The sequence below is a fragment of the Lactuca virosa genome, chromosome 1 (genome assembly GCF_052849685.1).
Source record: "Lactuca virosa cultivar CGN04683 chromosome 1, Lactuca_virosa_CGN04683_v6, whole genome shotgun sequence".
In the NCBI taxonomy this organism is placed as follows: domain Eukaryota; kingdom Viridiplantae; phylum Streptophyta; class Magnoliopsida; order Asterales; family Asteraceae; genus Lactuca; species Lactuca virosa.
This window is the reverse complement of record NC_136426.1, coordinates 176939435-176966277: the sequence shown is the minus strand read 5'-3', so window position 1 is coordinate 176966277 and position 26843 is coordinate 176939435. Positions and strand designations below refer to the sequence as shown.

At 36.0% G+C, this 26843-nt stretch overlaps 2 protein-coding genes across 4 annotated transcripts; one reads left to right on the top strand and one right to left on the bottom strand.

Annotated features, from left to right (window-relative positions):
* The first annotated feature begins 1919 nt into the window (after positions 1 to 1919).
* Positions 1920 to 4893, top strand: LOC145161721 (putative serine/threonine-protein kinase PBL28). The gene is made up of 4 exons (XM_079081335.1): positions 1920 to 2524; positions 3473 to 3575; positions 3660 to 4571; positions 4726 to 4893. The coding sequence occupies exons 1-4, from the start codon at positions 1989 to 1991 to the stop codon at positions 4744 to 4746; spliced, it is 1572 nt and encodes a 523-aa protein (XP_078937461.1). The 5' UTR covers positions 1920 to 1988; the 3' UTR covers positions 4747 to 4893.
* An 8912-nt stretch (positions 4894 to 13805) lies between these two features.
* On the bottom strand, positions 13806 to 25309 carry LOC145161704 (putative serine/threonine-protein kinase PBL7). Of its 3 annotated transcripts, XM_079081306.1 has the most exons (9): positions 25164 to 25309; positions 24861 to 25044; positions 21786 to 21886; positions 17111 to 17192; positions 16095 to 16198; positions 15510 to 15628; positions 15341 to 15434; positions 14207 to 15253; positions 13806 to 14081 (listed from the first exon to the last, which is right to left on the bottom strand). In XM_079081306.1, the coding sequence occupies exons 2-9, from the start codon at positions 25018 to 25020 to the stop codon at positions 14055 to 14057; spliced, it is 1734 nt and encodes a 577-aa protein (XP_078937432.1). In that variant the 5' UTR covers positions 25021 to 25044; positions 25164 to 25309; the 3' UTR covers positions 13806 to 14054. The 3 variants fall into 3 exon arrangements, with proteins under 3 accessions (XP_078937432.1, XP_078937442.1, XP_078937450.1); XM_079081316.1 differs by lacking the exon at positions 15510 to 15628 and having other exon boundaries at positions 15341 to 15454; XM_079081324.1 differs by lacking the exon at positions 21786 to 21886.
* Positions 25310 to 26843: the final 1534 nt, after the last annotated feature.

Genomic DNA, 26843 nt, shown 5'->3' with positions numbered 1-26843 from the left:
CAACAACTTACCTGTGAATTCATACCCAGATTGAGATGTAAGGGGAATATCCAAATACAAAATGATAGTAGAAAGCACTCAAGTCTATCAACCATAACTACTTGCTGATTCTTCACAAATTCCAGAAATTGAGACTCCAATTGTTCAAATGGAATGAGCATATCATTGATAAAACCCATTCCGGTTGTGATTCCATTCCCGGAGCATCATCTGCTTCAGGTTCGGTTTCTGCTTCATGATGATGGTCGCCAAAGAAGTGACTCTTCTCCCACAATTTGTCCTCTCTTTTGCGCTCAATGTCGGCTACCAAAGGGTCGAAGGAAACATGATGGTCCGTTGTGGTTGCGATGGTAGGGGTGAAAGAGAAGTTGGAGCGGAGCTTTAGTCGACGGTGGCGGCGATGGTTGTTCCGGTGATTGGATTTATTGGGGGAATGCGATATGAGAAGGAGGAGGAGCAAAGCTACCGTGATGTAGATGATGACCGAAAGTTTACCCATCTCATGGGCGGCGGCCTTGTCGGTGGCGATGGGTGGCGTGAGAGAGATTCTCAACCAATCACGCCGGACTGGAGATCTCAATCTCTCTCACTATTTTTGGGATTTGGCAGTTGGAGACGAGGCGGACTGGCACGACGCCACGGGGACGTGATCCGCAGGTTACGATGCCATCCTTGAATCTGCTGGAGTCGATGAATATAAGAGAGGAGGGAAGAGGCGGACTAGAAATTGGGTTTTAAAACTGATATCCCTAAATTAAAGAGATATTAATTGATTTATATATTTACCATAATTAATTAAATATAAGATTACATATTACCCTTTTGAAATGATTGGCCTATATTTACTCATACAATAACACAATAATTAGTTTAAACAAATGAACCTTATATACACGCACACACTACATAGCCTAAAAATTTTGGTCCCCCTGGAGAAGTGGGCCGTTGGAGGTTGCCTACCATCTGGACCGGGCCTGTGTGCATATGACCACTAAACCTTTAATAACCGATCATAATGAGGGCAAACAAGCTTAATAGCCATATATGTAAATATACGAGATAAAATTTATTACCTTTATAAGTCATTAACGTATAATGATACCAAATGTTTTTATTTCCAGTAGACCTAAAAAAACCTTCCTTGTACTTGAAAATTGTTATCATTCTACCCTGGGTTGAGACAGTTACTCAAGTTTCATAGTATCCATTAACCATTATCTATGTTAACCAGTAAGTATTAACAAGTTTGGTTTCCAAATGAGTTAACTACCAGATACAAGCCAATCTAGTCCCATTGCCAAGTTAATCTAAATGCCCAATGGACCAGATGAGTTACGATACAAATTCATTAAAAAATCGATGTGAGAAATTTAGAATCCAAATTACAAATTCCACCATAGATCATGAAAAGACGTTAGTACCTCACTTTCACTTGCTCTTTGATTTTCTTGGAAACCATATACACAAAGCCACATATCCATAATTTGAAACTAATTTATTAGTACATCTAAAGTCTAAACAATATTCAAGTAAGCACCAAATAAACCATATTCATTTTCAGATGATGATAAGACTCAAACCATATAAGGGCCGAAAAACAAAAGGGAACGTGCTTTGTCGAAATTGAAGATATTTGAGAAAAACATACATGACAAAGGTGTGGTAATATGATATTAATATATTATGCTGCTTATGAAGAAAACTTGGGCCCCTTAATCTTTTTGGGCCCTGTGCTTTGACTGCACAGGCTGAAGTCTAAACTCGTCCATGACTGGGCCTTTCAATTTCCTGGTAATTTAGTAGTATTTTGATTTCTAAAATCCCAACTCGTAAGTTTCTAGGAAAATTCAAAAACTAGATATGTATTATTTATCAAAAGTTGTTGTTGACTTGGACTTTCTTTATACAAACCACTACTTGTGCATCCATTACTCTTAATCTGATTGTAGATCCATTCTCAAATCATTGATACCTTCAGCCAACTCATAATGGTTATTCTCTCTGATACTGAAGGCGGATCATCATCTTCTTCACCGGTTGATGGACATATGTATGACGTACTTTTAACCTTTAATGGTACTGATAGTCGTTATAGTTTCCCTGATCACCTTTATAAGGCCCTTTGGGCTGCTAAAATCACTACCCGTTTTGATAATAAACAGTTTCAGATAGGGGCAAGATTGAAACTAGAATCAGAGACTCTGACTAAAACATATAGGGTTTCTCTTATCTTGTTGTCGGAGAATTACGCTAATTCCAGATGGTGCCTTGAGGAATTGGTGCTGATCCTGGAGCAATGCTCGACATCAAACCATACTGTTCTCCCCATCTATTATTATGTTGAGCCCAGCGATGTGAGGGAGCAACAAGGTAGCTTCGGAGATGCCATGGCCAGGTATAGACAGGAGATGGAGGGCGAGACAGATGCAAATAAAAAAAGTCAATTGGCTGAAAAGATTGAGCAATGGAATAAAGCACTTAAAGAAGTAGCTGATTTAAGAGGGCTGCACGTAAAGGGCGGCAGGTAACCACATCTTTACCCATATTTCCATACACGTTCATTTAATCATTTTGTATATATGCTTATCACGTGAAATGCCAATATATATAATGTTCTCCCTATGTATTTCAATAGGTTTGTTTTGTTCAACATCTTTAAATAGATATATTTTTAGTGTAATTAATCTTCTCCCTATGTATTTCAATTGGTTTGTTATGTGATCTTATAAATTAGATCACAAATAGATCGATAGATACACTTTCTTTTAAAAACAAAATTTCAAAAGGTTTGCTATTTGGTGACCCGAGAGAGTTCTCTCCACTGTCCTCTACCTCTAGCCACTCGGATGATGGTTTTTGATGGCTCTTATCTTATAATACATAAACATTATGACCTTGAACATTAGATAATCAATTGTTAGAAGTGAGAATATTATGTGAAAAACTAAATTAAACAAGTAGCTTATATGATTTAATTTTTATTTGGCTGGTTCAATAAATTAAGAGAAATTAAATTGTTTCCTACTTGTAATGCCTAAAAATGTACTACCCAATAAAATTATGACAAGTGTCATCATTCCATATTTTCTTAACTAACTCACTAAAGCTAGCTATATCAGGAATATATCAAATAAAATTAAATTGAATGGTGATTTATCATAATTTTAGTGGGTAGAAATAATTGTAGGTATAAAAGGTAGGTGGTAATTTAATTTATCATAAATTAAACCTGCAAAACTGGTATCTTAGTTGAGAAATTAAATATCTTCCTACCTTTCCTTCCTACTTATCTTCCTACCCATGTAAAATGGTGACATGTGTCATATTCGGATAAGATTATCATTAATTTAATACACTTGTCATCATTTCAAATGGGTAGGAGCATATGTAAGAAAAAAAGTAGGAGGATATTTAATTTCTCATGTTAGTTTTCTGGATTGTGTTTTGTGATTCTTACTAAATTAAGTCTTAGGCTAGAGACGGAGATTATTCAAGACATTGTTAGGGATGTCAACCATATATTACGCAGATCCATAAGAAGTCCTCTGCCTCTAGACCTGAGGTTTCATCCCGAGGTTAGTTTCTGAAATTGGTTATATAGGTATTTTGATACAGATTAGTTCAATATTAAATAGTCAAGGTCATGTCTCATATCTCAGATGGAGCAGCCAAACCACCATGAAATCCCCCTCCAAGCCATACAAAATTGTACCGAAGATTTCAACAAAAGAAACTTCATCGGGAGGGGTGGATACGGAAGTGTCTATAAGGGAATCCTCACCTGGGGGTATCATGTAAACAAGCCAGTTGCTGTAAAACGGCTACATGTCACTAGGGGTGAAGGTAACAAGGGGTTCCAGACTGAGCTGAAAATGCTTTCACAGTATCAGCACGAGAACATTGTTACCCTTATAGGGTTTTGTGATATTAATGACGAGATGATCCTCGTTTATGAATACGCAATCCATGGAAGCCTTGACACACATTTACATAACCCTTCCGCTGGACTTTCATGGCCACAACTCCTCAATATATGCATTGACGTTGCTTCTGCATTGGATTATCTTCATAATCACGTGGCAGAAAAACATAGAATAATACATCGTGATATAAAAAGCGCGAATATTTTGTTAGACGACAATTGGAATGCAAAACTTGCGGATTTTGGGCTCGCTACAATAAGTCTAACAAATCAACAAAACACCTTTGTGATCACTAACCCTGCTGGCACGCCTGGTTATTATGACCCACAATATGAAAGAACAGGTTTATTAACAAAAGAATCAGATGTCTACTCATTTGGAGTAGTTTTGTTTGAAGTTTTGTGTGGAAGGTTGGCTTGTGTTGTAAATTACCATGATGAGCGGCGATTCCTTCCCCATTTGGCCAGAACCTGCTACAAAAATGGAGAGATAAACAAGATTATTGATCCAAGAATAAGGGAAGACATCAACCCAAGAACATTGCTCAAGTTTTCAGCTGTTGCTTATCAATGCTTGCAAGAAACTCGGGAAGAACGACCTACAATTGGTGAGGTTGCATTCCAACTAAAGGAGGCCATGAAAATACAAGTATGAACTTCCCTATTATCAAAGTTTTAGTATTAATTGGTTTTTCATCAAATTCATGAATATGGACATATTTTTAGAGGGATAAGGATTATCTAAATATAAATACATAACTCACTGACCCATCATTAATTTGTTCTTTTTAATTCATTGTCAGTTGGAAGATGAGATCCTTTGATAAGTTACACCTTTGAGGGCATTGGAATAAGGTGTGGTAGATATCCTAAACAGACGTCATGGAACTCCGTGCTTGATATTCCCCTTGTTGATTTTGTTTTATGTTGTTGGACTATTTTATGATCAGTGACATCGATGTTTTTTTTCATCTTTATCTTTAGTTTATAACGTTTTTTTATTTTTTTTTTATTTTCCTGTCTTAATGTACAAATTCTGTTTATTTTTTCTTCATTATTCAAATCTATTTTATCTAATAAGAACTATGTAGCATGTGGAAACATGACGTGTCTGAAACTCAATGAAATGACTATAATACTGATGGACAAAGCTGTTGGGATTAAGAAGCAAGTCAACAATGTTGAGTATGAATCCACAGAAATGTTGAGTGTGAATCCACAGAAATGTTGAGTGTGAATCCACAGAAAAGCTGGTCAAAAATGGCAGGAACAATGTGAAGTTGTGAAGCCACAATTGTTGAATGAAGACCCAGTTGTGTTTTTTGACTACTTCTGATTTCCATCTCTATATAAGAGATTATTCTGTATTTGTAAAACTTGTATCTAGTGTAACACAGAAAGAGTGCAGATTAGCACCAAGAAATGTAAATTCCTAGTTACCGGTGGACGTAGGTCAGAGAAGGACCGAACCACGTTAAATCCCTCATGTTCATCCTTGTGTTCTTGTTTTTCGTGAGCTGTGTGTGTTTAGAGTCGTGTGTTAAGTGTCTCGATCCTAACAAACAAACACAAAATATAGCAGGCACTGTAGCAACACTGTAGCACGACGTCAGCAGTGATGTCAGCAGACACTGTAGCAGGCACTGTAGCAACACTGTAGCAGATTTGAAAATTTGCAATTTGGCCCCTGAATTTCCAGAAAATTGCAAGATAGGTCATTGTTCTTTCAGAAAATGGCAGAAAGCAGTAAGCTTCAGATTGAAAAGTTTGATGGGAAAGATTTTGGTTGGTGGAAGATGCAAATTGAAGATTTGCTCGTACAGAAAGACTTGGACGCAGTTTTAGGTGAAAAACCGGAGGCGATCACACAAGCAAACTGGGAGACTTTGGATAAGAAGGCCAAGGCATTTATTAGACTGACTTTGTCAAAGGATGTTGCCTTCAACATTTTGAAGGAGACCTCAGCAAAGGAAATAATGGAGGCATTGTCTAATATGTACGAGAAGCCGTCGGCAGCAAATAAAGTCTTCCTGATTCGGGAACTAGTCAACACGAGGATGAGGGAAGGAAGTTCAGTTACAGTACACATCAACAATTTGAACTCGATTTTATCCAGACTTGGGTCAGTGGGAATAAAATTTGAGGACGAAGTTCAAGCTTTACTACTGTTATCATCATTACCTGACAGTTGGTCCGGAACAGTTACAGCCGTTACTAGTTCCGCAGGATCGAAAGAGCTCACTTTTGAGGGAATTCGGGATTTAATTATAGGCGAAGACGTCAGACGAAGAAATTCCGGGGAATCATCAAGTGAACAATTAAATGCGGTCAGAGGTAGAAGAAATAACAGAGGTAGTGGAAGCGGGAACAGGAGAAGGAGTCAGTCGAGGACTCGAAATGATGTGACTTGTTGGAACTATAAAGAGGTTGGACATTTCAGGAATCAATGTCCAAAAGACAAGAAAGAAGTTAACGTTGCAGTAGACCATTCAGATGATGATGTTTTGATCTGTAGTGTGGAGAGCAATGTGGATTCCTGGGTTATGGATTCGGGTGCTTCATTTCACGCTACCCACAGCCGTGAAGCACTGCAGAATCTGAAAGAATGAGATTTTGGTAAGGTAAGACTGGCGAACTATGAAGTTCTTGATGTGACGAGCATAGGTGATTTAGATTTGAAGACTCCAGTTGGTCCATGGACTTTGAAGGATGTCCGGGTAATTCCAAGTCTGAAGAAACAATTGATTTCTGTTGGGCAGTTGGATGAACAGGGACACGAGGTTAAGTTCAGGAATGGGCAATGGAAGGTTGTCAAAGGAAATCTTGTGATAGCTCGTGGACATAAGAGGGGTTCATTATATATGGTCAGTTTACCGTCTGAGGGAGTAACCGTCCCAGTTCAGAAGAAAAACAAAATCCGGTTCATAGAGTCTCGTGGACAGAAGAAGGTTTGCTTTGCAGATGGCAAACCCAGAGTCACATGTCAGATTCAGGTTGAACGTGTTTGGAACGGTTTAGAAAAACCAGTCAAGGGCATTCATAGCAGTGGGAGCAAGGGCTGTGCTTCAGCTAGAATACCCAGAACACAGTGGGTTAAGAGAACCAGTATTCCATCTGTAAAAGTCTCTCCAGATTATCTGCTTCACATGGAGAGTGTCGTTTGTTCTCAGGATGTTCCAGGATCGGGCAGTTCATTTCAGTGGGAGCCGATGGAGACAGAGAACAGGTCAGTGGCAGACTTAGCCATGACTGATGTGTTGGAGCTAACGAAAGCTTCAACTGGCCTTCAGGTTAATTGAAGAGAAGGCCAGGGTAACTAGGAAGGAGTTAAGATCAAATACAGATGCACAGTTGAAGCACAGGTGAAGATTGTTCCGTGGCTTCAAGTGGGAGATTGTTGAGTATGAATCCACAGAAATGTTGAGTGTGAATCCACAGAAATGTTGAGTGTGAATCCACAGAAAAGCTGGTCAAAAATGGCAGGAACAATGTGAAGTTGTGAAGCCATAATTGTTGAATGAAGACCCAGTTGTGTTTTTTGACTACTTCTGATTTCCATCTCTATATAAGAGATTATTCTGTATTTGTAAAACTTGTATCTAGTGTAACACAGAAAGAGTGCAGATTAGCACCAAGAAATGTAAATTCCTAGTTACCGGTGGACGTAGGTCAGAGAAGGACCGAACCACGTTAAATCCCTCATGTTCATCCTTGTGTTCTTGTTTTTCGTGAGCTGTGTGTGTTTAGAGTCGTGTGTTAAGTGTCTCGATCCTAACAAACAAACACAAAATATATATGATTATAAGATGTAAACATTAAACAAGAACACAGGGGTTTAAGTGGTTTATTTGGTCATAGTAATCAAAGTAGTCCATTGTTCAACTAAAGAAAGATTTTATTGGTATACTTTTCACATGCTCTACTTTTACAATAAGTGCAACTATTGTGTCGTGGTTAGAAGTATCGAAATCTAGCATTGAAGGGGTAATAAAGTTCATTGCTTGGATGCACAAAATATTAAAATAAAAGGAGGTTATGTATTATTAACTAAAACCGGAAATAATTACTAGAATTAAAGTTGCATAAAATTATAATTTATTGAAATTTAATTAATAAAAAGCGAGCTCAGTTCTCCGTACTAGAAAGCACTATGATAATCAAAAGTGTGTTTCACAATAGAATGTCATCTCTTATAAAACTTGAAGGATTTACAACACACGTTTTAACGTGTCCTAAAATTAACCATTGTTTTGTAAATTTCTAGGTAGCATGTCCTCCTTAATAGCTAGCGGGAAAAGAAATCTCCAAAAATTAAAAACCCCCCACCTTGTTTCTCTCAACATTTGTTTATATCTTTCATCTTCTATCTTTACAAAATCGACAAGACTTTCGTCTTTACCCACCTCCGACCCTTCTCTTTCATTTTTCTATTTTTTTCCTTTCGTTCTTCGAGGCCAAACAATAGATAAGGTTATTCCTTGAACGATCACATGGATTGGGCTTAAAAGGCTTTAGCGGTGACAACAACAATTTGTTACTACTAAAGATGAGATTTCTTGTAGTGTATTAAGCAAACTAATAAAAAATAAATAAATTGTATGGTAAAACAATTGTTAATCTTATCTTTTCTTTTTACTTGATACTCCGATCTCCAACTCGTCATTGAGAATGGTGGTCTCATTGTTTCTTTATGCAAACACAAAACCTAAGTTTTACTTTGGATTTTAATCTTCCAAGTATCCCTTTTAGTTCCTTGGAGGATCTAATCTTCTTATTCATCTGGGAGGATCTCATCTTCCGGTTCATCTTGGACAGATCTAATCTTGCAACTAACAATGAATTAAAACAAATGAGATGTCATTAACAAGTGTAATTTTATATAGATAATCTTTTTTCCTCATCTTAAAAACATATCTATATTGATGAAATTAATAAAAATGGTATTCAAACTTACTTCAATTTTCATGGCTTCCTTGAGCTGCAACACAAGCTCATAAATTGTAGGTAGGTCTTCTCGAGTTTCTTCCAAGCATTGATATGCAATGGCTGAAAACTTGAACAACACTTGTCGTTTAGTATCTTTTCTTATTCTGTGATCAATAATATTGCGTAGCTCTCCATTTTTGTAGCAGGTTTGGGGCAAATGATTGAGGAATTGGCGCTCGTCATGGTAACTGGAAGCACGCACCAACCTTACACACAACTGGAAGCACGCACTAACCTTACACACAGAACCTCAAACAAAAAACCACACCAAAGGAAAAGATATCTGATTCTTTCGTTAAGAAACCTGTTTTTTCATATTATGGATCATAAGAGCCATGTGTGCCGGCAAGGTTAGGGATCACAAATGTGTTCTGCTGATTTGCTAGACCTATCCTAGACAACCCAAAATCAGCAAGTTTTCCGTTCCAATTCTCTGCCAACAAAATGTTGGCACTTTTGATATAATGATGTATTAGTCGGTGTGTCTCTGCTATGCGATTGTGAAGAGAGTCCAATGCAGAAACAACATCAATGCATATTTTCAAGAGACATAGCCATGACAGTGTAATTGCCGTTGAAGTGTCACGTAAATATATGTTGAAGCTTCCAAGTCTTGCATATTCATATACAAGAATCATCTCCTTGTTATCATCACAAAACCCCCATAAGGGTTATAATGTTATCATGTTGACACTGTGAAAGCATCGTGAGCTCGGTGTGGAACTCCTTATTACCTTGCAACCCAGAGACATCTAGACGTTTTACCGCAACTACCTGGTTTACGTGATCATCTCTGTATGCACCTCTCCTGATGACATTTATTTCATTGAAGTCTTGGGTACAACTATTTACGTCCTTGAGGGGGATTTTAGGTTTGTTTGGCTGATTCATCCGGGACATAACACGATTTCTTGAGTTAACCTTTAAACGTTTTACCAGGTCTTGATCTGAACTATCAGGGTCGAGTGAAAGTATACTGCGAGTATACATGTTTGCAACCTGTGTGTGCATTCAATATCTATACACATATACAATTCACTAGATATAAGCAATCATCAAATGAATCACTTGAAGGAAGAGAGATATCCAGCATTTACCTCAACCTAGATTTTAACAACCGTAACTAAAATGATCAAACCCTAATTCAAGTGGTCAAAAAGAACCGAATAAAAATCAAACAGTTTATTAATTAAGTACAAAATAGATAAAACGCGACAGAAACACAACTCAAAAACCAAGCCTAATGATTACACACTAAATTAGTTGTGGCTGTGTGAAACTGAAATTTAAGGGTTTACAACCTAACATGGTTAAAAAAAATCAAAATCATTAAATTAATGTACAATTAATAAATCTTACTAAACAAAAGCAACAAGTCAATTGTGTTCTATGAATCATTGATATTTGTCAAAAATCGCTAGAAATTTGCTAAACGTTCGTGTGTAGTAACTAGGTATTCGTCTAAGGTAAATATGTAGTATTTATAGGAACAATTAACATCCGATAAGGAGTCAGAGATTTACATGACCGTGTAGTGGGAAACACGATCATGTTACTTATAAAAATGATTTGCCTATCTAAATAAATGAATTATGTTTCCATTTTAAGACCTGAGGTGATTTACACGAGTATGTAAAGCAAAACACGATCGTGTAATATGGTCAAGTAACATCATCAAGGTATGTGTGGGTGATTTTAAGGTCATAAAATATCTGCAAAGTAAAAAAATGATCGTGTAAATGGAAACATGATTGTCTAAATTTGTCGAGGACTTTTTAGCTCAAAATAATGGCCCATTGGGATACTTAACAATCATGTAAGTAGAAACAAAATAGTGTAACTCATTTTTCATACAATTTGGACTTAATTCTTCAGTTAAAGCAACTTTCATCCACTCCCCAACTTCATTAAGTAATTCCCTACTCCGGATATGCTCCTATGCTTCCTTAAGGTCATCCTCAAATCTTAGTATTCTCGTCCCAGTCCAATTTACCCTCAGAAACATATCAAAAGTACAGGGCATTCTACAAATAAAACAATACATACACATTTTATCGAAATATAAAAGGGAAATTGCCACAACCTTGTAAGATAATCGTAATAAAAATGTGCTAAAAGATACATATATAATGCCTCTAACAATGTTTGAACTAATTCTTATATAATAAACATATGGGCCTATGGGAAAACTTGGTTTTCAAAAAACTAGATGACTAGACATTTCTCTTCTGCCAAAACTTCTCCTCACTTTTCTACTACATGCGACCTTTGTTCAACATCAACCCCTGTTCTCAGAACCACTATTATCTTAACTTTAATCTTGGAATCGTAATCTATGTTCTCTAAACAACAAAAAATGTTCTTTGAACCGCAACCTCTATTATAGAAACCTATATCCTTGGAACCTCTATTCTCGAAACCTCTATCCTTGGAACCTCTATTCTCAGAACCTATATCCTTGGAACCTTGATTTTCATATCAAACATCACATCTCAACAATCTCCCACTTGGAGGCTGACCGAAACTTTGTTTCCGTCCAAACAACATAACCTCTATATCATTCTCTATAGTCCTCAGCTTCACTTTAAGCTACCGGAAGGCTAGTTGATGCTATGCATAACTTCAATTTTTTTTTTCACCACCTTCATATACATATGCATGAATAATAAGGATTCAACTCTTTTTTACACTAAACACTCGTTCCTTCTCCTGCTTTTAAGCTTTCTTCTTTATCTTTAACTCTCCATTCTTTATTCAAGTTCTTTATGTGGTATAATCGAGATGTCAAACCATAAGTTTTTATTTGAATGCCAGGAGTTCCATCACCAAAAGAAAATTACAACATGATTAGGTTGTGAGATTTATTGCCGTAATTGTTATGTCTTCGTTTTGGCACTTTTTCGCGACATTTAGGTAGTAATCACGGCTCAACTCTTCAATTCATCTATCTTCTTTCACCAAAATTTATTTCTTCAACTTTTATTTATCAAGCACTTGTCTCCCTTTCTCCATAAGCTTTTTTTTCTACTTCTCCGAGTGAGATAAATCCTCACTTATGTGATGTCAACTCCTCACCTTTTTGTTTCTTAAATTTTTACCATAACACTAATACAAACCTGTCTTTTGGTGACGGTTTTGGAAAATAATGATGGGTTTTATGTTATACATCAATCCTATGGTGCACATGCAAAACTCTAAAACTTTGGATCTAGGTTTCTCTATTGTACATGCAATTCATCCAAGACTTAAGAACCCAAGATCTAGCATACAATAATCGAATTAACATATAAACTAGGGTTTAGATATTACCTTTCTTGTTATGTAGTAATAACAAGATGAATCCTTCTTGTAATTGACGTATGAAAGCCTAGTGCCTCAAGTGTTGCACCTCTAATGGAGTCACAAACACCACTAAGAAACTAGATGAACAAGAGAGAGGAAGAGAGCTCCAAAAACGTCCAGGAACTTCTAGGAAATCATTAGCCACGTTTTTGGAGTCTTAGGGGTATCTTTTATACTTAGGTTATTAGGGTTTTGAACTAGGAAACCCTAATCTGACTGCTTAGGCCCTAAGCAGCTCATTGACTCCTTCCTTAGAGGCATTGGACGAAATCTTATGGGCTTCCCCATAAATTTCGTCCACTCCAACTCTATGGAGTCCATCGGCCCAATTACAACTATCAGTGATTTGCAATATCAGTCCCCTTTCTTTATTTAATCTCTTTTGACCACCAAATTAATTCCAAATTAATTTCTAATCAATACTAATTAAATAATATGATTTCTCTTAATATATTATTCTCATAATATATTAATAAATCATAATTAATCCTCTTTCTTCATAATTCATCCTACAAGTTGCTATGGTGAAGGCAACCCAAAAGGACCATGCTCATAATCGGGTCAAGTACATACCAAAATAGTTATGGGCTTAGACACCTAATCCAACAAATAGGATGACATCGGTTTTCATATTTCTCGTCACTAAAGGTCATAAACTAATTTCAATGATTGTTTCCATGACAGTTTAGTTAACACATCAAATCAATAACAACTCTTTCATTAAGCATTTCCCAAACATTTTAAGAACTTTTGAAGCATCTTACAATATAATTAAGTCCTTAACAGTTAAGTGCTTATCAATTCAATCCTTAACAAGTCATTTAACACTTTCTAAGCAGCACATCAAATCAATTGTCACTCTTCGTTAAGCATTTTCCAAGAATATTAAGACTTTTCATAGCATATTAACATGAAAAACATCTCCCGAATATGCACATTCCAATTAATCTTATTAAGACAACTCAATAGCTATTAAGAAGAGCTAAGAACATAAGAGAGAGGTTGCAGAGGTTGCAGGTGGTAGGTTGTGGCCGGAGGTGGTTCACGGTGATGTTGATTGAAATCTAAGGTGGTTGCCTTCGTCGCCAAAGATAGCATGTAGTTCATAATGGTGCCATAATGCATGTGAGTCATGGCGGTGGTTGTTAAACAAGTTCTAGTGGTCGGCGGCAGGTTGGTGTGGTGACTTGTGGCGTCGGTGGTCATTGTCGGTGATTAGATCATCCGAGATGGATCATGGAGAGACTGGAGTTGTTTATACAGTAAAAGAGGGGAGAATATGATCTAATGGTCTTAGGTTTTAGCGGTGCTTGAAGTTGATTATGGAAGAAAGTTTTTGTGGTCTATTATTTTTTGGGTATTAGCAGCAACAAGGTCACCACTATTGATATCGCCACAAATGATGGTGTACGAGACGAGATGCCAGCCGTTGGATTGAGAAATCTAAACAGCGGATAAGGTTCTTCCTTGAACGATCACATGGATTGGGCTTAAAAGGCTTTAGCGGTGAAAACGACAATTTGTCGCCACTATAGCTGAGATTTCTTGTAGTGTATAAAACAAACTAATAAAAAATTAATAAATTTTGTGTTAAATATGTAAACAAGCAATTGTTAATCTTATCAATTCTTTTTACTTTGTACTCCGATGTCCAACTCATCATAGAGAATGGTGGTCTCGTTGTTTCTTTATGCAACCACAAAACCTAAGTTTTACTTTGGATTTTAATCTTCCAAGTATTCGTTGTTTAGTTCCTTGGAGGATCTAATCTTCTAATTCATCTGGGAGGATCTCATCTTCCGGTTCATCTTGGAGAGATCTCATCTTGCAGCTAACAATAAATTAAAACAAATGAGCCGTCATTAACAAGTGTAATTTTATGTAGATAATCTTTTCTCCTTATCTTAAAAACATATCTATATCGATGGAATTGGTAAAAATGGTTTTCAAACTTACTTGAATTTTCATGGCCTCCTTTAGCTGCAACACAACCTCAGAAATTGTAGGTCGGTCTTCCCGAGTTTCTTGCAAGCATTGATATGCAATGGCTGAATACTTGAACAAAGCTTGTGGTTTAATATCTTTGCTTATTCTCTTATCAATAATATTTTCTAGCTCTCCATTTTTGTAGCAGGTTCTGGCCAAATGATGGAGGAATCGGCGCTCGTCATGGTAACTAGAAACACACGCCAGCCTTCCACACAAAACCTCAAACAAAACTACACCAAAGGAAAAGACATCTGACTCTTTCGTCAAGAAACCTGTTTTTTCGTATTGTGGATCACAATAGCCATGTGTGCCGGCAAGGTTAGTGATCACAAACGTGTTCTGTTGATTTGCTAGACCAATCCTAGACAACCCAAAATCAGCAAGTTTTGCATTCCAATTCTCTACCAACAAAATGTTGGCGCTTTTGATATCACGATGTATTATTCGGTGTTTTTCTGCTATGTGATTGTGAAGATAGTCCACTGCAGAAGCAACATCAATGGATATTTTCAGGAGTCGTAGCCATGACAATCCAACTGTAATAGAAGTGTCATGTAAATATGTGTCGAGGCTTCCATGTCTTGCGTATTCATATACAAGAATCATCTCCTTGTTATCATCACAAAACCCTATAAGTCTTACAATGTTATCGTGTTGATACTGTGAAAGCATCGTGAGCTCGGTGTGGAACTCCTTATTACCTTGTAACCCGTAGACATCTAAACGTTTTACAGCAACTATCTGATTTACATGATCAGCCCAGGAGAGGGTTCCCTTGTAGACCCTTCCGTATCCACCTCTCCCGATGACATTTCTTTCATTGAAGTTTTGGGTACAACTCTTTACGGCCTCCAGGGGGATTTTGGGTTTGTTTGGCTGATTCATTCGTGACATGACACGAATTCTTGAGCTAACATTTAAACGTTTTACTAGGTCTTGATCTGAACTTTCAGGGTCGAGCGAAAGTATACTGCGAGTATACATGTCTGCAAGCTGTGTGTGTGTTTTCAATATCTATACACATATACACAGTAGCAATTCACCAGATATAAGCAATCATCAAATGAATCTATAGAAGGAAGAGAGATATCCAGCATTTACCTCAACTTCCACGTCGACAGATTGTTCCAGACAGACAGCCCTCAAAACCTCAAACAGAACAGCCTCAGTTTGATAAGCTTTTGTGAGACGGGTACTGACATTAGAAGTAAATATCTGCAATCAGGAATACAAGGCAAAATAAAAATAAGACAACCAAGAAGATGATTACCGATCAACATTGTCAGCATTTTGCAATCTTTGAATGTAGTTTTCATAATAATGCCAATAAAAGGCATGCATTCCATTAGCATCACTGTTTCTTTGTCTTCCTGTTGCTTCTACGTCTTGCTGAATAGAATACAAAGATGGAGTTCATAATATTAGGAATTAAAGTAAAAAATGATGCAGCCGCCATTAATGCACTTGCTCAATTTCATAAGGAAAACTAATATTGAAAAACAATTGATGAACAAGACTGACATAAATTTCAACATTCTTGGAATGCACCAATTAAACGTTTTAGAAAGATCTATAGTATATAATACTTCATAGGAAAGCAAGGCCATGTTGACATCCATCAACACCGTTTTTCGAAGATTCCAATTAATGGAAGAAACACTTTTGTGATATGAAATTGTAGTCCAGAATGAGACTTTATTCCCCTAACAAGCTTCTTTCCTTCTTTGTTTTAAATAAACATGCCAAAAAGAAACAGTGAACACAAAATTGCACAGAAATGCTCAGCTCAAGAACAAGAAAAAGTGTGTAGCGAATAATCAGAGCACAAAATATGGAAAGGGAATAAAGGATGCACCTTTTTGAGCCCACGAATCAGGGCAGTTTTGAATTGATGAACACTACCACCACCACTTGATAGTGGATCTCTTCTGTGAGCTTTCTGAAGGGCATATACTCGACCTGATGAAATAGTTTACCTAAATTAAGTTAAGTTATTCCTTAAGAAAGTAGGCACTCACATTTAATACACACTCCAATGCATGGAAGCGCCCGACATAGCCTTTATAAAATTAACACTGATTGTCATACAATTTATCAAAACACCTCATCATGCTCCTGATTGATAATTTCAAATTTTCATTTACATGAATGCATTCCTCCTTTTGATTTGGGCTTCAGAAACTTGATGATGCTTGATTTGGAATTGGAGCCAGAAAATGTTTTCCATTTTCCTAATTACAAACTGAGTAAGCCTTCCCTGTTGAATATTCCTCTGTATAACTTTTATTTGACGCAAATTAAAAAATATATGTACAGATTCTATACACACATATAGAGTACATTTTTTTACATTAAATTATTACTTATGCCCTCATAAAGAATAACTCTCATAGCCTTTCACTCTAGAAAGTATGGTTTCTATAAAATTTTGCAACAAGGTAACTCATGGAAAATGCTATTCAAATTAGTTTCTCTCTGTGTATGATCATCAATTCAAAAGGATTGGTTTTATTTGAAGCTAAGACATGATGTAGACCTTTATGACATAACTCAGTAAGGATAATCAACAATACATGATACAATAAAGGCTTCAAGCATGATAAGACATACCAACAACGATGCCCAACTTAATGTTTTTGTATTCCACCATTCCTAATTTTCATACTAACCACAATAGTGACATGATGATATTTCTACACCTTACACCACTACAAATAAAATGAAATATAAAACGAATTTTTCTCAAATGATAACATGGAAACACGGTCAAAATAGCTTATACCAAAGCAATAACAAAAGGTTGTCAAACCCATTCATCCTACGTACAACCACACACAAAACAAACAGCTACAAACAGAAATAGGGACTTACAAAGGTAGGCAGCCCTTGGGTTGCTCGATTCAACTTTATCAGCATATAAAGACAAAAACCCTGGTCCAGCCGCCCATGGAAGCTACAAGAAACAAAAAGTTTCAACACATTTTAGGCATGACTGAAAGTTCAGTTGGTTGAAAAGGGTTGAGGACTATGTGCAATAGACTACCCACACTATATATGTTCCACCTCAGAAACTTTTTTCTGTTGATGCTTATGGAACAGAATTTCATGTCATAAGTTTATATTTATCCTGGTAGAAGGAGCTAAACGGAAGTGCTAGAAATTTTGTTTCGCAGTGTTTACGTAATAAGATTTTGTGCTTTATTTTGTATTAGGTTTTATATTAGCCTATTAGCTAGAAAACCTTAATTAGCTAGTCTATATATTATGTCTTTTTCTTTCATTGTATTTTGTACTTCTTATATGATAATAGTACGGAACCCTAGCCATTCTATGTCTTGTTAGTTTACATGGTATCAGAGTTCGTTTGATCATCTTTATTTTTATTTTGGGGGGCAAATGTGTATGGTTTTCTTACTCGTTTATGTATTCCGTTTAATTTGATTTGTTCGTTTTGTCGATTTCGAGGGTCGCTTCGTCTGTTTGTTTTGTTGATTTCGAGTTATTGATTGTTGCTGATGTTATTTGTATTTACTGCTGTTTTGGTTATTCTCGTTTGACTGATATTGAAATATGGCCCCGAGAGATGATTATCTTCGGTCCAATAGTATGCAACATGATGACAACAACTATGCCTATTGGAGTTATGTTATGAAGAATTGCTTGTGAGGCAAGACTATGTGGGGGATTGTTACGGGTGACACGAAGAAACCAACAGATGAAAAGGCTGCAAACTATTCAGCCTTACTGGATTCATGGGAGACTGATAACTCCAAGATCATTACTTCGATTAATAATTTTGTTATCCAGTTTATTAGTAATCAGTTGACGAAGTATGACACAACAATGGAGGTTTGAGATCACTTGGCTAGGTTGTATACTCAGTCTAACTTTGCAAAGCAGTTTCAGTTAGAGTTTGATATTTGAGCCCTCCAACAGAACAATCTCAGTGTTTAGGAATTTTATGCAACTATGTCGGATTTGTCGGATCAATTGGCTCTTACCGAACCTAATGTGTTGAAGGCTTTTAATCCTTATATTGATAGAAGGGAAGAGCAATGTTTGGTTCAGTTCTTGATGGCATTACGGTCAGATTTTGAAGGCTTGCATGGATCAATCTTGCATCACACATCTCTTCCCATTGTTAATTCGGTTGTTCACGAGGTGATTGTTGAAAAAACCCGTATCAAGTCCCATGGTGAAAAAGGTCCCAAGATAGCCACTCATGTTGTCCTTTTGGTTTCACAACGACCTTAGTCTTCAAACCAGAATCGCCCTAAAGTTGCATTTGATGAGTGTGCTTTCTGTAAGAAGAAGAACCATTCGAAAGCAAATTGTCATTTCCTGACAAGTAAGGGAAATCAGCAACAACAACAAAAGAGATCACCAGCACAGTCTTAGTCTTCACAGTAGAACATGTCTTCTAGACAGTCCCAGTCACGTCCCTCGTTTCCATCTTTTAGGCCACCATAGTATGTTGTTGTTGCACATTTAGTTATGAATGAGACAAACTCTACACCACCATCAGCCTTGGATGCTTAGACTTGCTACACGTGGATTTACTTTATGAAGTGCAAGTCTGACTTTTTCACCATATATAGTGACTTCAGAGCTCTTTTCAAGACTCAACACTCTGCTGTCATAAAATGTTTTCAATGTGATTTAGGAGGGGAATTTACCTCCAATGATTTTAAACAGTTATTGGCATCTGATCACATTGTGAATCGGCCATTCTGTACAAACACCCCCAGTAAATGGTGTTGCAGAAAGGAAACATCGACATCTCCTAGAAGCTGCAAGATGCTTGCTACTTTCTGCTCAAGTTCCCAATATGTTTTGGGGAGAAGTTGTTCATATCGCCACTTATGTTATTAATCGCATTCCTATTGCGCACACTTTGGGGAAGTCTCCTTATGAAATGTTGTTTGGCCAGCTTCCAAATTATTCTTCCTTACAAATTTTTGGGTGTACCTATATTATGTGAAGCCTCATGTAGAGAGATAAGTTGTCCTCAAAATCAGCCCTTTGTGTATTTCTGGGATACTGTATTGGTCAGAAAGGTTATCGGTGTTATGATCCATCAAATCAAAAGTTGTATGTCTCTCGTAATGTCACTTTTTTGGAGCACATTTTGTTCTATAGCATTCCTGTTTAGTTATATGATGCAACCCGAGAGGAGCTTCGTACTATTGATCCGTTTAACATTGACATTGATGATCCACCACCTGTTCCTAATACACCACCTTTTGCTAATCAACCACCTGCTACTACTTGCTACTACTGATCCACCATTTGTCGCTGATCCTCTGCTTGCATATCATCAAGATCCTCCACCATTGAGGCCTTATCGTAATAAGAAGTCCACAAAGCTTCCTGAATTTGTCTTTTCCTCTTACTCACCACTATTTGCCTCATTTATTGCTAATGTACATCGTCTCTCTGACCCAACATCCTATAAATAGGCCATTTCTGATCCTCTTTGGCAGACGGCTCTGGTTGAGAAACTTGCAGCTCATTATCAGACTCATACGCAGGATCTGGTTCCTCTTCCGCTTCAAAAGCACACAATTGGTTTTCGTTAGGTATATAAAATCGAAATAAAGTCTGATGGATCCGTTGAGCGTTATAAAGCCAGACTTGTGGCGAAAGGGTACTCATAAAAGTATGGTATGGATTATGAGGAGACTTTTGCTCCTGTTGCAAAAACGATGATTTTTTGCACATTGTTTGCAATTTCTTCCATTCGTCAATGGAAGATTTATCAGCTGGAAGTCAAGAATGCGTTCTTGAATGGTGATCTTCATGAGTAAGTACACATTTCTCCTCCACCTGCTATTGCTTACCAACCAGGTGAAGTTTCTTAACTTCGGAAGGCACCATATGGCCTCAAACAATCCCCTCATGCTTGGTTTGAGAAATTTTCTACGGTGATTACTTCGCTTGGTTTTAAACCATGTAACCATGACTCGTCTCTATTTGTCCGATGTACGAGCACAGGTCAGATTATTCTTTCCTTATATGTCGATAACATGATTATTACCGGTGATGATCATGATGGTATAGAGTCTTTAAAACATGATTTGGCTCACCGTTTTCTATGAAAGACTTGGGTGTGCTACGTTATTTCTTAGGGATTGAAGTTGTTGAATCTCCAAAGGGTTATATTTTATCTCAAACGTAGTATATTTAATATTTGTTTGAACGAACATGACTCACAGATAATCGGACAATTGATACACCTATATAGATTAATGCAAAGTATTCTCCAACTAATGGTGTTCCCTATCAGATCGAAGTCTTTATCGTACCATTGTAGGGAGTTTTGTTTACCTGACTATCACTAGACCAGATATTGCTCATGCAGTTCATGTGGTTACCCAGTTTGTCAATGCCCCTTCTACGGTTCATTAGGGAATTGTTCTTCGTATTTGAGATATCTTCATGGTACTCAGTTCCGCACCCTTGTGTTTCCATGTACATCCTCTCATGAGCTGCATGCTTATAGTGATGCTAATTGGGATAGTGATATTTATGAACGTAAGTCCACTATTGGGCATTGTGTTTTTCTTTGAGATTCATTGATATCATGGAAGAGTACGAAAAAAGATGTTGTCTCTCGTTCTTCTATAGCATCTGAGTATTGAGCCATGGCTATCGCCACTTGTGAAATTGTTTGGTTGAGATGGCTTCTTGCAGATATGGATGTTCACATCTCTCAGCCTACCCTTTTATATTGTGACAACGAGAGTGCGATAATGATTGCCAAGAATTCACTGTTTCATGAGCGCACAAAAAACATTGAGATTGATTTCCATTTCACACGACATCATCTCCAAAAGGGCACTATCTCCCTCCCTTATGTTCCTTCCACCTTGCAGATTGTTGATATTCTTACGAAGCCTGTGACTGCTCCTCGATTTCATTTTCTATGTGACAATCTCTCAATGCTTATTGATGTTGCATTGTGAATTTGAGGGGGATGTTAGCTTAATAAGATTTTGGGCTTTATTTTGTATTAGGTTTTATATTGGCCCATTAGCTAAAAAACCATAATTAGCTAGTCTATATATTATGTCTTTTGTTTTCATTGTATTTTGTAATTCTCATTTGATAATAATATGAAACCCTAGTCGTTCTATGTCTTGTTAGTTTACATGCAGAATAGACCTCCCACACTACATTTCCTCGGTTGCTAAACTTTCCTTATCTTTGGAACTTGTGTTAGTTAAATGTGTAGAATACTTTTGTCCATGTAACCTGTGAGTGGAAATATAAATGCAATTTGCTACTTGGGTTAATGGCCCAAGGAATTTTCTTGTAAAAGAACTTCAAACATCTTAACTCTTTGATTCTATGAATCAAGTAAGATCTATTGAACTTTTCGTTATCAAACTTATTTCCTTTGTTGATCTAGATAAAGATTTTAACATGAAGCAATTACTCAAAATTTGCTCAACAATTCTCACCATCAAAGTGTTGGTGTGTTTCAAATTGCTCGGAAATAGTTAAGGCAGAAAAATTACTCAAAATACTTTAAGAGAACACATACCTTTTCTAGGCGACGAATTAGGGCAGTCTTAAATAGACAAACACCAACACCATTTGATGATGGATCAAGTATGTGAGCTTTCTCAAAGGCATAGAACCGACCTGATTATGTATAAAAAAAGTTTCATGATGCCACTGCATGTTAGTAAACAAATAGAGACCACACAACATTTAAGTATACAGAAAGTTATGCTTCAGTGATATACTTTTTCCACTATATAATCACTCCTATATGTTCTAAAATATTTATTTGATAAAATAGGAGCTCTGCCTTTGGCAGATTTGCACTCGTTGCCAAAACAACTATCAGCCACCATAATGATAAGGAAATTTTTGAAACCTTACTTTCTTATGGTAAAGATCTTTCTTCATCTATTTTTACAAGGAAAAGAGGGGTGATATCCCACAAATTATTTGATTTCTTGTTGAAATGTCTTGGGCTAATAATAAGGTTCATTTAGTCTTTAGGAGACTGGCCACTTTTTGTAGACCCTTCAATGCTATCACAGTCTTAAGGAGTGACTCTCTCAATTGATATAACCGGTGTTTAGGATTAGATTAGGAATATGATAGTTTGCCGTTTCAAAAATAAAAAATACAATTATTATCGGTTATCAAACAATTTACCAACTCAAATCAACATTTCTCCCTACAAACATGTCATTTACAACAGTGGCGAAGTATGTATGGGGCCAGGAGGGGCAGTGGCCCCCCCCCCTGATTTTTGGGCTAGAAATAAGAAATATACTTCAAAAAAATTAATTACAAGGCCCTTTATCTTCAAACTTGGGCTTTGGCCCCTCCCGAATCAGACTCCAAGCAAGCATAGTCCGACCAAATCACAGAAATCAGACTCCAGAAATCACGTTCGGTTCTTCGGTTCTTCCCCAATTTGGTTGAATCGTTGCTGCTGATTGCTGTCGCTGCTGTCGCTGAATCGCTGCTTGTTGTCGCTGTTGTTGGTCTCACACTCTCACTCTCGCTATCGCCCATCGCACCAAAAATCAGGTATGAAATAATGAAATCCCGAATCTTGTTCTTTCTTTTCCAGTTTACTTGCTCTTTGTTCTGAATTCTGATTGAATGTTGTGCTGCACGCCTGCACTGTTGCTGTTGTTGCCTGTTTGCGAGTTACTCCTCTTTTCTCTCAATCTCTCGGTCCAAACTCCAAATTAGGGGTTAGAATTTCTCCTATCAATTTGTCAATTTGGTTTATCTGATTTGGTGTAGGAATTAGGATAGTAGGATTCTAGAATTTCTCCTGTTTGCACTGTTGCTGTTGTTGCCTCCTGTTTGCATTGTTGCTGCTGTTGCCTTCTAGTATATTTATTCTAGACAGTGGACACCAAACTGGAAGTATGGAATAGAAAAAAAAATTGATTTTGTTATGCTTCAAACAAAACTGATTAACTGAAAACAAAGATGGATGAAAACCTTAGACTATTTTTATAAAATTGATTTGGTTGTTAATTTGTCAATTTGATTTGGCTGTCAATTTGTCAATTTGATTTGGTTTTACTTTTCAATTTTCACACACTGATAATTGTTAAATGAGTTATTGGTTATTGTTCTAATTTTGATTTTGATTGAATCATTTGTTCCTTCATTTTGATTTTTATAGATATAATCATGGGAAAGATGAAAACCTTAGACTATTTTTACAAAAGAAAGGCAGATGATAAAGAAACTAATCATGAAAGTGAAGAGAGTAAACGTCACAAAGCTTCAACAAGTGAGCCACAACCACAAGAAACGGAAAATCAACAAGAGAATGAGCCACAACCGCAAGAAAAGGATAAACAACAAGAGAATGAGCCACAACCACAAGAAAAGGAAAATCCTAATGAAGTTGATTTGAAGAATCTAGAAAGAGATCCCGCTAAACGAAAGCAAATGTGGGATTATCCGGTTAATTTAAGAGAGCAAGTGAGACGAGCTTATCTGAATTTAGGACCTTTCCAAATACATCTTAAGGAGTATCAAGCTAAAGGTTCAACAAAACATCCTCGTAGATTCAAATATTCTTGGTTCAACATTTTCCCTAATTGGCTAGAATATTCTCCAACAACACACGCTTCTTATTGTTTTATTTGTTATATATATAATGATAAACCAAGTGTGTGTCATGGTTACGATGCATTTACTGTTAAAAGATTTGACAATTGGAAAAAAGTTAATGACGGGAAACATTGTGCGTTCTTGAAACATATTGGTTGCTCACAACATAGAAATGTTGTTTCTAGTTCTAGTTTAGTTTCTAAAGTGATTAACGTTGATCAAATTTGTCTTCTTGCTGAGAAGTATTATCCTGAAGATTTTACGGAGCAAGAGAGGATTCAATTACGATATCAATTGGAGATTTTTAATATTGATATCACAAAGAATCCTAGACTAAGTGGTGTATCAACTATTACTGACCTATGCAAGCGTCTTGTGGAAACTCAGAAACGTGAGACATACTATTTGCTTGATAGAGTGGTTCGGTTAATCTTGACACTTCCGGTTTCTACCGCAACAACAGAGAGGGGATTTTCAGCAATGAAAATATTCAAGAACCGTCTTCGCAATAAGATGTCGGATGATTTTCTCGCAAACAACTTGGTGATTTACATAGAAAGAGAAATTGCTGAAAACATTGATTCGAAGTCTGTAATTGATGAATTTAAAGACATTAAAGGTCGTCGGGCTGAGTTGTAATTCTTTTTCTAGGTGTTTTTGGTGTTTATTTGTTCAAAACAATTTGTTTTTTTTTTAAGAACGTTAATTTCAATTTATAATACTTTCGGCCCCCTAGTTAATTGTTCAAGCTTCGCCACTGATTTACAACAATATGTTCCTCCCTTCAGTTTGGGTTGACAAACTTGGCCATATTGGGAATTGGAGTCATAATATATTTTTTCCTTTTTCCTAGTTAATTGCCTGTTGATCCAGTCTTTGTCTAGAATCTTTACGTGACTCAAATTTAATTTTTTTTTTTTTTTTTGTGTCTATATTTATACACCTACATGAATAAATACATACACGTATACATATATTCTGCAGCACTTTATGTTATTAATATATATTGGGGACTTACATAGGTAGGCAACCCTTGGATTTTCTGATTCAATTTCATCTGCAGCACGAAGAATAGGAGCAATCTCAACAACAGATGAAGGTACTACGTCTACGTCACATAGCATAACGTCCGGCCCACTTTGATTACCAGCTATAAGTTTTTGCCGCTTGTAAGCCATTGGTTCTTCAAAATTCTAGAATACCTGATAGAGAAATTTTTTGAAATTAGCAAATACCACACACAGAGTAGCACATATTTTCCTACATCAGAAAAAATAAAAACAATTTGTATCCACGATGAATATGAGGATTATAAACTTACGGAGTAACTGAGCATCAAACTTCCACTGCAAAAAAAAAAAAAATAGCTTCTCAATACCATAAGGACATCACTGCCACAGAGCCACCGCACCAGCTTTCTAATACTGTCTACGAAAGAGCCGGTGAGATGCATAGAAACATATATATGTGTGTGTTAGCCTTGTAGAGAAAAACTCTTTTGGTCCACGATAAAAAGTCGTTGGGTCCACGATAAAGGGCTTTGGGTCCACAAGGATTTAAGTGGATTGCAAAAGCCGTGTGAACGAATTTCCAAATAAATTTTCATTTTATTTTATTAAACAGTTAATTCATAAATTTATTACATTATTCTAAAATCTATACTTTTCGTCCTTATTGGGAATCAAGAATACATTATTGATCACTTATACCGCTGGATCACATAACTTCAATAGGACAAAACAATAAATTATAACCGATAGTTACTTATACATACTATATATTTCAATAACTTTTTAAAAAAAATTATATATATATATATATATATATATATATATATATATATATATATATATATATATATATATAGGGAGTGGTTCAAATGAGAACCACAAAAGATTAAGAACCGTAAGAACCCCCATTAGTTAGTAAATATTTACATGATATTCTTATTAAACATGTGAAAATCCTATTTTTTTTTCTCTTTTTGATAGAAAAGGGCAAAATGGTAATTTTTGCAGTATAATATTTTCATTCTTAAATGTTCTCATATTTGAACACAAAACTTATATAAATTACAAGTTTATACAGTCCATTTATAGTTTAATTCACAAAATTCACAACTTAATACAAACCATTTTACAATAATTCACAAATTCAAATAAATCAAAAATTCAAAATCTACTACTACCACCACCACACGCTGCCACTAACCACTTGTACCAACATCGCAACCATCATTTTCTTCTAAATCAGATCTGTAAATAATGTCATGCATTAATAACTTAAATACTACATTCACAGTCTAATAAAACCATTTATTTCATTCATTTTGAATTTAATGCAAAACTATTATTAAAACTAATGTATTCTTACATACTTATACAACACAAAAAATAAATATATTCAGGAAAAAAATTAACAAAAAAATTTATACATAAATCATTCATATTTTAAATTGTGAATTTAATATATTAAGTCGTGAATAAAATTTACAATATTTCAAAAGCAAAAAAAATAATAATAAAATAATCGCAATTTAATGTAAATTCATTCACGGCTTAATACAATCAATTCATAATTTAATACACAAAATTCACAGCTTAATATAGTCAATTTATAGTATAGGAAGAAAATTCACTGTTTAATGCAGTTAATTCACAGTTTAAAACACAAAAATCACAGTTCAGTACACAAAATTCAAAGTTTAATGCACAAAAAGTAAGCATTCACAACCATATTTTCAACTTAACACCCTTTATATAGTCAATTCAAAGTTTATATACAAAATTCATAGCTTAACTTAATACAAGTAACTTCATAGCTTCATACACATAATTCACAGTTTAATCTAGTCAATTTACAGTTCAAACAGAAAATTCACAACTTAATGCAGTTAATTCGTAGCTTAAAAAGAAAATTCAAAGCTTAATGCAATCAATTCAAAGTTTAAAACACAAAAATCACAGCTTAGTACACTAAATTCACATTTTAATACACAAAA